At 37.5% G+C, this 15,062-nt stretch overlaps 1 protein-coding gene across 1 annotated transcript in view; it reads left to right on the top strand.

The window, feature by feature from the left end:
* The window catches only part of Cps1 (carbamoyl-phosphate synthase 1), a 108,971-nt gene that overhangs the window by 84,972 nt on the left and 8,937 nt on the right, over positions 1-15,062 (top strand). Inside the window, 6 exon segments of the mRNA XM_042679131.1 lie at positions 501-578; positions 3,055-3,162; positions 4,981-5,070; positions 6,701-6,871; positions 9,437-9,511; positions 12,104-12,202. Coding sequence (XP_042535065.1) covers positions 501-578; positions 3,055-3,162; positions 4,981-5,070; positions 6,701-6,871; positions 9,437-9,511; positions 12,104-12,202 — 621 coding nt within the window.

Raw genomic sequence — 15,062 nt, 5'->3', positions numbered from 1 at the left:
ATGAGCCACTGGCACCCAGCTAAGGATTTCATCTTTATTCCACTATAACCAAAATGCAATGCTGTTCTCCTTCTAAACCTATTCACAATCTTCAGAGACAGAACTGACATCAGAACTTTAGTGCTTGGAAAGAGGAGCGTAGGAAGAGAGAAAGAACTTGAACTAACAATTATCTATAATTATAGATTAAGTGGAGAAAGTATCATGATTCCAATAACAGACAAGGAAGTCACTTTCTACTTCCTATGTAGCCCCTAAGCCCTTTTCTCTAGCTGGTGGAGAAGGCAATACTTGACATGTTCAGAACTCACTTTCCAGTTTGCTACAAGAAAGACCCTTTTCCTTGTGGTAAACAGAGCACAAACTCATACTTCACGTAGTCTGATTAGCCTTAACTTACTGTGAGTAGTGTCCTGATATTTACTGAGAGTACTTGGCTTCTCTGTGTTATGCCTGTGATTGCAGCTGAAGCTTTTGATCCTCTGTGTTCTGTTTGACAGGAGCACCCAGTAGTGTTGACAAAATTTATTGAGGGGGCCCGGGAAGTAGAAATGGATGCTGTCGGCAAAGATGGAAGGGTAAGTACTTGCAACCAACTTTAAACAGTCAGAGATTGGAATTGTAGAACTTGTAGAATGACTTCTACAAAACACGTCTTTGACACTAGTGGAAAAGCTGCTCGGTTTAAAAAAAATAGTTCCACAGTGCTGACAATTCAGTTGACATGATGCATATCATAGTTCCTGTGCTTCATTCTGTTAGAACTTTTCTTTGAGCCGGGCACCGGTGGCTCACCCCTGTAATTCTAGCTACTCAGGAGGCTGAGAGCTGAGGTTCAAAGCCAGCCCAGGCAGGAAAGTCCATGAGACTCTTATCTCCAATAAAAACCACTAGAAAACTGGAAGTGGTGCTGTGGCTCAAGCGCTAGAGCGCTCACCTTGAGCTGAAGAGCCCAGGGACAGCACCCAAGCACCAGAGTTCAAGCCTTACGACCGACCCCCAAAAAAGAACTTTCTTTGATTTTCAAAATTAATTATCATCGTGTGTGCCTCACTCTTTGGAATAGATTTTTATCTCTCATTTTTTTGTGTGTGTTTCAATGCACATTATAAAAACATCCAATGGTTTTCTTTCTGAAGTTTCTTTCTGAATCTACGGTATTCTTCTCTCTTGATTTCTCCCCTGCCTACCTTTTCACTGGATTAATAAAGGCAAAACCAATAAGAGTAAGGAGGATAGGATAATAACGTAACAATTCCGCTTACCATATCACATCTGCTATGCTAATGCAATGAGTGCTTCCCACTTCAGGGCGAAATGAATACGCAAAGAAAGTTTTATTCATGTTTGCTGGTTGTGCTTATAATGCATTTGTGATTTATCTTGCAACATCAGAAGTTCTGTTTTGGAGAGTCCTTGTAATTATGTTTGCTTCAAAGAAAAAGTATGCTTTTATTTTCTGTCTTGCAAACGCTGTCAGAGATGTTAAATCTTTGACAGATTAGCAGTTTGGAGTAGGATTTCTTCTTTTTCTTTTTTAACATTTAAATCATTTTTATTGTCTTTAATTAGTTGTGCAAAGGAGTTGTCATTTAATGAAGCAGTTTATGAATACAATGCATCTTGATCAATGGTCACTCCTTCCAATTACTGAAAATATTTTATGCTATTTTTATTTAATTTTTAATTTTTTAATATATTCATTGTAAAGGTGATGAACAGGGGCGTTACAGTTGCTTAAGTAAGGTAGTGAGTTCATTTCCTTTTGATCATTGTTACCCCCTCCCTCATTTTCTCCTGATTACTCCTTTCTACTCACTCCTCCCAAGTTGTAAAGTTCATTTCCAGTAAATTGCTTAGACAGTATCATTGTTGCATTACTTCATACTTTGTCCTGCTGTTACTACTAAATGAGATAATCTTGAAGCACTATTAGAGATCATCTAGTGTAGTCTCACATTCCTGAAGACACGAATTTTCTTTCCTTCTCTAGAAATCTATCATCTGATACTTTCAAACTCGCTTGTCATGAAGAGCACAAATTACTATAGACTTAGTAAATTACCTTAGACTTATTAAATTTCTTCCTTCCTTCTTTCCTTCCTCCTGCTCTTCCTCTTTCCTTCTTTTCTATCTTTTTCTTTCTTTTCTTTTTCTGTGGTACAGGGAATGGAACACAATGGCCAGGCTGCAGTGACTGAGCTACCCCCAACTCCCTGAGTTCTTCTAAGTCTTAGGGTTTTATGGGGGAAAGGGCATCTCAGATGTTCTAAGCTTTGCTTTCCTAGAACTCTCCTCCCTAACCTCTTCTTTCAGATCACCAATTTCACCTTTCTTTCTGTCACCATTTAAAATATGAAAGACAGGAAACACAAAGCCTGGGCCAGCTTTGAACCGCGGTCCTCAGATCTCAGCCTCCTGAGTAGTTAGAATTACAGGCGTGAGCCACTGGGGCCCAGCTCCACATGATGTTTTGATTCATTATAAAACACAACACCACCTCCCAGGCTGAGAGTTCAAGCCCCACCACTGACAAAAACAAACAATAAAACCCCAAACAATCAAACAAAAAAAACCCCTAACAAAACCATTTACCCTTTTGCCTCTTTCTAGTCTCTAACTTATTTAATAATATTTGGATCAGATCTTCCATTCTTCTTTCTAGTCTACCTAAGTAATCCTAATCCCATTGGCATAGACATTCTTTTCTTCTGTTCCTTTTGCCAAATGTTACTGTTTCCTATCTTGTTCTCAAAAGTCAAGTGTGAGTTGGTTTAGTTTTCTTCCTTTCCCGTTATTTATACTCATAGTGATCAGTGGAAGAGATGGAAATATTGAGATAGTAAGAGATACTAATAAGAGATACTGAACTCTTCTTGACCGTTTTTAGAGCTCACTTTTCACTGCAGAGTTGGGGAGACAGCACATTCTTCTCTTTTGTCCTGCTTCTGCCAGGAGCTTAGGAAAGGGCCTGGTCAATGCTCAGAATCAAAGTGGTAAGTGAAGGAGTAGCTTCAGTGCCTGAAAACTCTTTCTCCAATCTTTTCGTGGCAGGTCATCTCCCATGCCATCTCTGAACATGTTGAAGATGCTGGAGTCCACTCTGGAGATGCCACTCTGATGTTGCCCACACAGACCATCAGCCAAGGAGCCATTGAAAAGGTCATTATTGATGAATAAGCATGGGAAGGGAACAGCAAAGATGAAAATCAGATTAAAAAAAAATCACTTTTATTTTTTTAAACTGAGGTAGTGATGCAGGAAATGCTCCAGGTTAAATTTAGTGAGAGAAAGTTCCTGGTCCTAGTCAGCTGAGCCATTTAAAGATGATTTCTTTCTTTCGCTGCACTTTAGAGCCTGTTTGATTGTATACTAGTGTGGTGGTTCTTAAACTTCAGTCAGTTTCCGGCATACCCAGGAAGCTTGTTAAAATAAGATGGCTGAGCTCCAACCCTAGGGTCTGAGTTCATAGTTCTTAGGGGCCCTGAAGTTTCAGTGTTATCAAATCTCCCTCTAATGTTGTGGCTGCTGGTCTGGGAACCACAATTTGAGTGGATAGAATGGATGTCATGTAAGTCATCCATATTTTTGGGCAGCAGTATATACAGCGATGTGTCTTAGTGCCATCTAGCAGGCATGCAGCTGTGATTTGGAAAAGTATTGGAGCCTTAGCTTCACCTAAAACCAAGACTTCCTGATATGTAGGGTTTTTTTTTTTTTATTGTTGTTGAGAACCACTTCTTCAAAGGACTTTCCCAGAGAGAGGACTCTGCTCCAGTATTCAATTCACATGGTGGATGAACACCTAAGGTGCGTCTATCACCTTAGGTCTCTCTTGAGGATATCTATCTCACTGGCCTTCGGTATGCTTACATGAGCTCAGCTTTTTTTGATCAGTCATAGGGCTTGAACTCTGGGCCTGGATGCTGTCCCTCAGCTCTTCAGCTCAAGGCTAGCACTCTACCACTTGAGCCATAGCACTACTTCTGGCTTTTTCTGTTGATGTGGTGCCGAGGAATCGAACCTAGGGTCTCATGCATGCGAGCCAGGGCTCAGTGGTAGCTCAGCTTTTTTAGTGAATTTTTCAGATAATCCTACTATCAGAATCCCGTGCTGCCCTTATTGGGCTCCTGTTAATGTGCTGATGCTTTGTTATTGGAGCAGCACGAAAGAAAGTCCTTAGATTTCAAATATTCTTCAGTTTCTCATGTCAGAATAGAAGACATTGGAAAACTCAGAATTTAAAAAATCTCTAAGAGCTCTAGGTACAATAGACTATACATCCTTTTATACCCTATTAAATTGAGGGACTACTCCTGTAACTGTAATGAGTGATCTGCACTTGTTTCCTATATTCAGTGCTCTGTCTTGATATAGGGACCTTCTGGCTCCAATTAGATATAGAAATCCCCCCCGCCACATGTTGCATGAAGATGTGTGGTACCTCCCTGCAGGCAAACACCATTTCCTCCATAATATCTACTCTTGTAGACATTAGGGCAACAGAAAAGCAACATAAAAGAAATCTCCCTGGTCTCTTTGCAGTACCTTGTAATTTCAAGGCCTGCACCTCTCAGGAGAAAGGTCATTAGATTGATAGAGAGTTTGGATTACAGTTCCTGGTGCTGAAGCAGATTAAAAGGATGTCTTTTAAGCCTCAGTCTAATACCAGACTAGATAATTGTGGAGACAGGTTATTTTCCAGACAGATAATTCTGTAAGATTACTTGTTCTTTTTTTGTTTTTCTGTTGTGACTAGTACCTATTATATTGTATTATATATACAATACTAACCAACTAGTCCCCTTATTATTAGCATCATTATTATTGTAGTTGTTGTAGATAAAGAGCTCTATAAAGAGAAATTAAGAAAATTTCAAGTTAAGATGTTATACCTCTGCTGTTTTTTTAAAATCTATGTTGCATTTTTTTTTTCTATGCTGCATTCTTTAGCCCTATGTCCTTGTTGTTTTGCTCTAGGTGAAGGATGCTACACGAAAGATTGCCAAGGCTTTTGCCATCTCTGGCCCGTTCAATGTTCAGTTTCTCGTCAAAGGAAATGATGTCTTGGTAAGAAGTACAAATGTGCTTGAGAGGACATTGCTACTGTGTTTGGTCATGTTAGCTTGTGTCCCTTGGTGATCATTGAGAATACCAGCCACAGAGCCATTGAGACCCAAGAAGCTGCTAGGTCTGAGAGTGGGCTGTTGTACGACATGTAATGGCTGTCTTGTTTGAAGTCACAGGCTCTTAGTGGTATTGGTATGCCAATCACAGCTATGTAAAACATTTCATCCACACTACATATACTGTGGATGGAATACATAGAATTTAATGAATATGCAGTATTCCATCCTCGGTACAGTACAGATAGCTACAATCTGTTCAAGTGCATGTTTAGAGTATTCATAAACTGCTTTACTGAAGTTCTACTTACTCTTTACCTAGACAAGAAAGTTGTGTTGAATACCATTTGCAAAAAAGTAAACAAATACAATTTAAAACAGACTGCGTTATTCATATTCATTTTTTGCTTTTTTATGTAACTAATAAAAAATTCATCCATTCCTCACCAACTGTGAAGACATGAGATTATGTAGGTGTAAAAAACAGCCTCTTCTCTTAAAGGTCTTGTAACTTAGTTAACACTGGGAAGAAAGTGAAATTGAAGTATAAAGTACAATATAATAGCTGCTAGTGATAGTGAGGTGAATGGGGAGGTGTACCAGAAGATGATATTTGCAGTGTGTGTAACACACATTTGTGCAAACACATAGTTGAATATCAGATGCCTGGCCTAGGTTAATATGTGATTCAAATGCTTCAAGGAATATTTTTGTGGTATGATCTGGAATTTACGGGTTATCTTGGATTGTGAGAAATAAAAATGCATGGACTAGATGGGCAACAGTGGCTCATGCCTATAATCCTAGCTGTTCAGGAGGCTGAGATCTGAGAATAACAGTTCAAACCCAGGCCAGCACCAAAGTCTGTGAGATTCATATCTCCAACTAATCACAGATCAAGACAGAAGTGGTGCTGTGGATCAAGTTTTAGGGTGATAGCCTTGAGCAAAAGAGCTCAGGGATAATGCCAAGGCTCAGATTCAAGCCCCAGCACCAGTGCCATATGCCCCCCACCCAAAAAAAATATCAGCACAAACAAAGTACATTGATTGAAAGGATATTACACATACATGTAAGGTCATCTACAGGATGAGAAAACCACCTACATTCGGGGGCAGTGAGTAGTTCAGTTTAGTGAGATCATTTTTCTAGATAAATAATGAAAGGGAAATTGGAAAAGTAGAACTGGGGCCAGGAAAATGTTATATGATGTAATGTATAGGTTCATTGCAGCAAGCAGAGAGAATGCCTTCAGAGGAGACTTTAATCTTCTGCCAATGTAAATCCAAGAAGTCTTTTTAGAAGGGGCGTGGCCCTACATTAAGCTAAACTTATTACCAGTATATGTGAATTGTTGAAAGAGAATGGGGAAAAGTTGGAGTTCAAAGATACTTCCCTAAAAGGAAACCATTAGAAAAAGAAAGAGGACAGGATGGGGGCGAGGGGTGGTGTGGGGTGGCGAGAGGTATCGTGCTGGTCTCTTGTTCAAAAGCTGAAAGCTAAGTTGCAAAGCAAATATCATCAATATTATTATGGGCTTTCATCGTCTCTGTGCTTTTAAATTTTGTCTTCAGGTGATTGAGTGTAACTTGAGAGCGTCTAGATCCTTCCCATTTGTTTCTAAGACCCTCGGGGTAGACTTTATTGATGTGGCCACGAAGGTCATGATTGGAGAGAACATCGAGGAGCAACGTCTTCCCACATTGGATCGACCCATAATTCCTGCTGACTACGTAGCAATTAAGGTAATTAAAAAAAATAATCTGAGTCATTTTTTATGAGCTTCAGTGAAATTTAGGAAGAATTTTCCATTAAAAAAAAATCTTGTGATGTTTATGAATCTTCTAACTAAAGTACTAGACAGGGGGGTTTTGCTTCCTTTCAATAATGCAATAGAGTTGCACTCCAGGTAACTGAATTATGATTGTACATTTGCAGAATTAAAAACATCTAAAATTGCAAGACTTCAAAACCAACTACTCAAGTGAATTCTAAGCTATATTTATACAGCTGACACATGGTGGTTCTGGTTCAGCTGCTAAACAGAAATTCTAGACATATTTTTGCTAGGATAAGGCTTGAATCGTGGCACTTTTGAGTTGTGCCAAGTCTTGAGGAATGCATGAGTCGTATATAAAAGCGGGTTCCTTGAGGCGTTGCTTCGACCACCGTTGCTTAGTTTGTATTTTCTGTAGTGGCACATTTTTGACTTTGGGAAATTGAGATCATGGCTATTGTTTACAATGTGCTGGTAAGAGCAAGGAATTAAAATTATATTTTAATATTGCCTTAATAATGCTGTCATTATATTCTTCTAGCTGATTCAATATGATTATGTCCAAATTGCTCATAATTATGACTTCTACTGCTTCACTGAATAGGAATGAGAATTAGTGACATATATAAATATATCTGAATTGCTTAGATGAAGCACATAATGAAATTAATTATTGTTGTGCAATATTTTTTGTGTGTTAGCCCTGAGGCTTGAACTCAGTGCCTGAATGCTCTCTCTGGGCTATTTTTGCTCCAGGCTAGGACTCTACCACTTGAGCAACAGTTCCACTTCTGGCTTTTTGGTGTTTAATTGGAAATAATCTCACAGACATTATTGCCTGGGCTGGATTTGAACTACATTCCTCAGATCTCAGGCTCCTGAGTAGCTAGGATTACAGGCCTGAGTTACTGTTGCCTGGCTGTATAATGTATTTGTGTGACATCGACATATTTTGGATGCCTTCATAAGGTGTCTGTTCCTGTATGTTAGCAATTTCAACCATAATTGTGGTACAGTTAAAGTTCTAACATCTGACTTTTATAGTGGAAGCTTTAAGTTGAAACTGTGAGCAAAAAGATATGTCTTAATTTGCTTATTTTGATATTTAGGATTTTATAGTGTGATGAAATGAAATGTCACTTTTCAGAGAAGGGGATGATATTTTATTCCTAGAGACTATAGCCAAGCATCAGTTGCTAGAGCTTTCAGTGATTTATACACACATGTCCACATACACACCAAACACAATACACATACGCATTTGTTTGTTTAAATAGGTAAGAGGCTCTAGAATGTTTTTCTGGAATACTATATATCAATTTTAAATTCATCTTGTTATTCGTATATTTAGCAATACATACTTTTTTCTTTTTAACTTAGTTTTATTGTCAAGGTGATGTTACATATGTCAGATAGTGAATACATTTCTTGTCAAACTTGTTACCCCCTCCCTCATTTTTCTCCCATTTTGCTTCCCAATATGTCCCCCCAATTGTGCAATTCCTTTCCAACATATTGTCTTATGTCGCTGCTGCATTACTTCTTATATTTTTAAAACTATACACACACATATATGTGTGGACTACATATATGTAGTCCAACTGAAAATAATATTGATGGATAGATACTTCCAAAATGCACTGTATCTTCCTGCCTTCTTGCTCCTAATTGCCATTGTTATACAAGTCTTGAATTTTATCACAGTGTCTGTTCATTGTCAATCATAGTAGCCCTGTGTGGCAGATGGAAATCAGTAGATGGAGTGATAGGGAAATTTGCATGCAGAAATAAATAATAATTTGATGGAGAAGACCCTCAGTGATATTACCTGAGGCTGGAATTCTCATGATGGTTAAGAGAAATGCTAGAAGCAATGGAGGAATTGTCTAGACCAGATAGATGGTCATAAGTAAGAAGCAAGGACTTGGTTCATAGTGAACCACACTGATAAAAATAATTCAAAGGGAAACTCTCCTGTGTTCTAGTTCATATAAAAGTTCAGGGAAAAAATGTTTCCAGCAGAATGTTTTTCAAAGCTCTTAAGAGGTGTCAACAACAGTTTAATGTCTCAGAAGTAAGCTTACAGACAGCCATTTCTGGCAAGGTGCCTTGTTGTAAGTTCAAATGAATAGAACAAGAAGACAAATGTTCCAGAAGCCTATCAAGGAAAAAAAATGTGTTTGAACTCTGTTTTTTGGGGGGAGACCAATGCCCAGTAGACGTTGTTTGAAATCCTTCCAGTAAGAATATGTGCAGGCCAGATTAGAAACACTGGTCTAGACTGGTCAAAGGGGACCTATTTGCAGAAGTAATTTGTGATTATTTAACCCAGCTTTCTGGCCAAGAGCTCAACAGATTCTTGGAATGGTAGTTTAAAGCCATCTTTCAAGTCATATGCTTAGACCAAAGAGATTTTTTTTCATGTCTACCATACCCTAAATAAATACTATGAGAGATGATTCACTAAAGTATTTATCCTGTCTTTTACTTTTATTTCTCCTCTTAAACTTTTCCTCCCTGTTTTGTCTGACAGGCTCCAATGTTTTCCTGGCCCAGGTTGCGGGATGCTGACCCTATTTTGAGATGTGAGATGGCTTCCACTGGAGAGGTAAGTAGCTAATGATCTGGGAATATTCTCATTCCATCTACTTGTGGTTTTAGATATGCATGAGAAGAATATGAACTTCTGCTTTCAGAGTAAGCCTGAAAGGATTTAAAAATTTTGAATTAAAGAAAACATTTTTACATTTTTGGAAATAATCTAAATTCATGCTTACATTTCAACCTGGATATATAATACATGTGTTCATCAATCATCTCCACATTGCCCTCAGAGAACAACTTTCAGATATTTCTCTAGACATCTAAGTACATATGTCCAGTGTATATGTGTATGTATATCTTTGTATATACTGAGCTTATAGACCTATACGATGTGGAATCTGCAGATAAATGCAAAATCCCAGGGCCCCTTTTTGCTTAAAGTTATTAAACCATCATTGTATATACCAATATTAGTGTAAAATAAATTCCAAACACCATGCCTGAGACTATATACAATCAAGTTGATCGTTGGTAGTAGTTGTAGCGGAGTTGTGAGGGAGGAGGGGTGGACTACATTTAAAGCAACTTTACCCTCTTGATGGTTAGCTGAAAACCATAATGGACTTGGCCACTGGATGTCCTTCTTTACTTGTATTGGAACTGTGTCAATGGATGGTTTCTTTAAGAATGTGAGATGTGTTTTCACATAGAGAGCTGTCAGATTCTGGAAAGTTCTGTACATGTCAGTGTCAGGACATTTTATGAATCACCTAGCCCCTGACAGACATACTAGATACAACCTTCAGATCCACATCAGTACCCATTGGAGTGACAGCATCACACTGGGAGGCATCATTGTTTCTCTTGGTATTAAGGAGAATCTGAAAGAGGCAAAAATTTAATTGCAACAAATATGTGATGTTTCATATGGTTGCTAGGTTACAAGCACGATCGGTGATGAGAAGCCAGCTGAGACGAGGAGGCAGGCAGTGAGGAATAAATGACTATCTTGTTTAGAGTTGTTCTTTTAGAAATGGGTTGCTTAGCCCTTTTGATCCTTGTTTTAATTTAGTAGGCAAAAAAACTCTGGCTTTGTTTGTTTCGCTTATGGTGGGAATGAAACTCAGGGTCTTATGTATACCAAGAAAGTCCATTTAGCTATGCCCAATCCCCAAAATACCTTTAACATGAGGGTATACCCTAAGTTTCCAGTCAATTGAAGGTCATCTGATCCAAAGGCTGTTTTCAGCTGCTCCAGTGTTTGGATTAGGGAGAGATCTGTTTTCCTTCATGCTGATTTCTATGGTGTGGCAAGTTTGGGTGTAGTGATTCTTTCTTTCCTGCCTCCTTATGTGTATTGAAACTCGTGCTCATATGTTTTCTGAAAGTGTAGAAGGCAATTTTTCTATTATTAGAAAGAACATTTTTCCAAGGGTCATCAGTGTGATGTGTCAGTGTCTTTTGGATAACCGAAATCAGAATGATAATTTTAGCTTCAAAATTTCAGTTATGGCTCAGAGAGATGTTGTCAGTATTGAAAGAGCTTATTTAAGTCTGCAGCTTAAGTCTAGTTAAGAGGTATTTGACTTTCTAGTCATAATCTTTACTGGAATATTTGACCGCACTTGGTGATTTCACAGGAAGTTGCTAAAACCACTGTGTTTCTTTGTGTCTGCTGGTAGACTAGGTTGGCACAATTCCTTTCAGTAGGACGTAAGACCTACTAACTTAAGCTGACATGACTCCAGTTAGTTGTCCAGTATTTGACTGATGAAAGTGTTCACTGCAGAGTGAAAAGCAACATGTACTTGTGGTCACCTGAAGGTTATAGTCATGAGAACTTTCTTTGCTCAGTGAGAGAAAAGTCATTTGCTACAAGAGTGAATTCAACCATCAGTGTTATTTACTGTAATGCTCGCTCTGGACCCATGCCAAATGGCGATGTGCATGGCAGCATCGACTCCCATCGAGTTAAATTATACCATTTGTCCTCTAGTTATGGTGGCTGTATTGTAGCATTGTCTCCTCAGACAGATGAAAGCTCTGCATATCCTAACATTATATGCTAGTTTGGATTCATTTCCTATATATGAATGTGGTTTTCAAAAGACTTGTTACATGTTAATTTGGTTTGGTCTATAAAATGACAAAAATTGAAAGCTCTTCTGAGATGTTCGTATTGTTAGTAAATTTCTCAATGATTTGCTCACAATGTCTATGCAATGATTGCTAACTGATTAGCAACTAGTCATGTCTGCTAGTGACCTGTAAATTTATGTATGGCTACATAGCATAATGTGACCTATACTGTTATTGAAGCATTGGGTCATATTAACATTTGGAAATTCAACACATTCTTGACTAGAAGCTGTGAATCCCCTATGTTGCTCCACTGAATGCTGTTGGATGGAGGAAGAATTGCTTATTCATTCATTATGCTTAATTAAAAACATAAGATACATCTGCTCTGGCCAGTCAATTGGTCTCTGAATTCAGATTGCCTGGTCTATCAGTAATATCTATAAAAGCGATGGAAGAAGTCTCAGAATAACTAGGCACTTGTATCATTTGTGTTTTGTAGTTTTTATTGTTTTTTGTTGTGTGTTGGTGGTTAACTTTAGTTCACTATTTTTTTCTTTCATTTATTCCTAAACAGGTGGCTTGCTTTGGTGAAGGTATTCATACAGCCTTCCTAAAGGCAATGCTTTCTACAGGATTTAAGATACCACAGAAAGGCATTCTTATTGGAATCCAGGTAAGTTGTATAAAATTTTCCCCCATTCCCAGGGGCACACACTGTGAGTGGCTGAAATGGTCATTGTATGGAAAAGGTGAGATTGCTTGAGAAGTAGCACTTAATCAGGGTTCCTCAGAGTATCTGAAAAATGAATCTTTCTCAATTCCTTGATGAGGGTTTTTCTATATATTTTGCTGTCCATCTTTCTCCTTAGTCCCTGAATATGTTTCATGAACATGAGTTTCAATGAGGCTGCATCTCATTGTCCCTTTTCCTGCCTTCTCTCTGTATGCCTTTGGTAACACATCCATATTTAGAGCATCTACTCTTCCATTTGTAAGTACTGCCTGTAAGTCTTCATCCATAATCTTGCCATTTTACAGTGATCTACTTGATTATTTGGTGTCTTAAACTCCATATTTGTCAAAGTGAAGATGAGAGATTTTCCCCCTCACATTCCACGTTGAATATTTAATGAAAATCAGTGACTTGATGGACCTATGAAATATCCAGGAGAATAGTGTGATGTTCTTGTTTGTTATTATTAGGAGAGTGAGGCAATTATAAATCAGTATCTTCATGCAATGGATGGGCATTGTTTGCTTATAAACATAACTTAAATCTAAGTCTTAGTGTAATTTGTTGGATGGAAAACATGTATTACCCCTTAGGATGGTTATTGAAAGAGTCAACAAACAATTATGTTTATAAAATTCCTGTAAACAATACTTCCCACTATTCATTCAATTTTATTTGAGATGAGTAATTTTCCATTCCTATAAAAAATGAAGAAATTTATATAATATTCCTGCTGTGCCTTTAATAAGTGCAAACCCTGCATGGTTACCCCAAAATCAATAAAAATATAATTAGAACTTACCAGGTATCCTCAAGCCAGTGGGTGATTATTATAAATGCCATGCCATTAGGGTATTTTAGCACTAGCAAATTAGACTCTGGAGACTGGACAAGTGTAGTGGCTTTGGAGAAGTTTCTGCAAAGAGTAACTTGGGATTTTTCTTTATAAAGGTATTGGAAGGGCAATGGTGAATAGTTAGAGCAGAAGCTAACAAGATGACTTGCAATTGGGAAGCTTAATGGCAGTTTAGAGACAAATCACATCATATGAACGACTCATCACGTTATAAATGGGTATTAAGTATTATTAAGTCCCCAGTATGAGAATATTTGTCCACCTTCCAGTTATGGCTTAAAGTTTAATGTGAGCCCTGGGGGCATTCAGAGGAGATCATGCCCTTCACCCTCATCTTCACAACAATCATAATAGTGCTAACATTTTAAAATACCAGCTGAAGAAGTCAGTGATGTATAAAATTGTGCCTTGTTTAGTTTCAGTGCTGCAGGGAAATGTGAAACAAAAGTTAATTTGATCCCTATGAAGCATTGGTGTGTATTGGCGTAAATGAACAGCATATTGCTTTATAGGAAAAAGTGGGTTTTGTAGGTAAATAAAATGTAGCTTAAAGCAGCACTGGTTTGTCTATTGAAAGTTTACCTTTCAATGCATTTGCTTTTTAAGGAGATCAAGGCTCCAACAGCCACATGAGTTGTTGCAAAGAACATTCTGTGAATGTATGAGTGAAAACTGTTAGGGACTTAGAAATACACATTTTGGATATAATTTTTTGAGTATTAATAGAACTAATGGTTATACTATTTAATGAAGTGTTTAATATTTAATAAAAATATTTAATATAATTATAGTGAAATACAACTGGGGAAACTGATGAGCAAGATAGCAAACCTTTACAGATTATCAGGTTCTAGCGATGCTGTCTCATTTCGAATAGAACAAATCTCTTTATGACTACAAGAGGGATTTTCATTCATAGTGATTTTTTTAAAAAAGTGCTTAATCTGATGACTTAAACTGAATAAAACACATGACAGAATATACTAAGTTGAGAGATAATAGCTATGCAAGTCATTAGACTTTTTTTTTTAAGCTAGAATGGGATCAAATTTAACCATAACTTTTTATCTAGATTTCCTGGCAAATGGAGATAATGCCACATAGCTTCTGTATTTAAGGACACATTTTACTATTTTAACAATATTTTATTTAATTTTTCACTTGGCCAGAACTAATAGGGCTCTTTCAAATACATAAAATCAAATGGAAAAGGACATAGAATATAGAGCTGCTATATATAGCAAGTACATTGGAAAGTAACTGATTGAGGGCCAGTTATGGAAGACAGGTGTTTTTTTTTTAATTTTCCTGAGTACCAAACTCAGAGCCTTGCATGTGTTAGGCAAACTCTCTGTGCTTTCCACTTAGCTAAATCCCTAATCCTTGTAAGGAAGTTATAAAAACAAATGTCTGTAATTGCATTTTGATTTCTTAAGGCTATCATTCATTGTTGTATGGACTTCATTCACAGAAAAACACTGGTTGCCATCTTTGTTGTAGTTAATTTGCTTTATTATTCTTTCATTTATCAATGGAGAGAATAGCCAGTAATTATCCCTTTTGAAATAATGTTTGCCTTATTTCGTGTCTACATCCTGATCCAAATGCATGCTAAAAGTAGAAAGGTTTAATAAATATACCATAACTCATTATTTTCCCACAACAAGTTGCAAGATAAAATGAAAGGATCATAGCAATATGGAGTAGAAGAGAAAGGACTCTGAGCCTGGGAATATTTTTTTCATAGACATTTTCTATGGTTTTTATGTAGTCAGGTATCGGAAACTTCTCTATGTTTTAGAAAATAAATTGTGTGTACTTGCGTGTATGGAAGCAGGTAGGCGCACACAGTACGTAGCATTCTTCTTAACTTTTTAATGTCTCTAATTGCTTCCCTTTTCCTTCACACAGACTGCTTTTGTCCTTCTAAAGTAAAATCTCATA

This window comes from Dipodomys spectabilis, unplaced genomic scaffold (genome assembly GCF_019054845.1).
Source record: "Dipodomys spectabilis isolate Male_0828 unplaced genomic scaffold, ASM1905484v1 ptg000051l, whole genome shotgun sequence".
Lineage (NCBI taxonomy): Eukaryota > Metazoa > Chordata > Mammalia > Rodentia > Heteromyidae > Dipodomys > Dipodomys spectabilis.
This window is presented reverse-complemented; position numbering and strand designations above follow the sequence as displayed.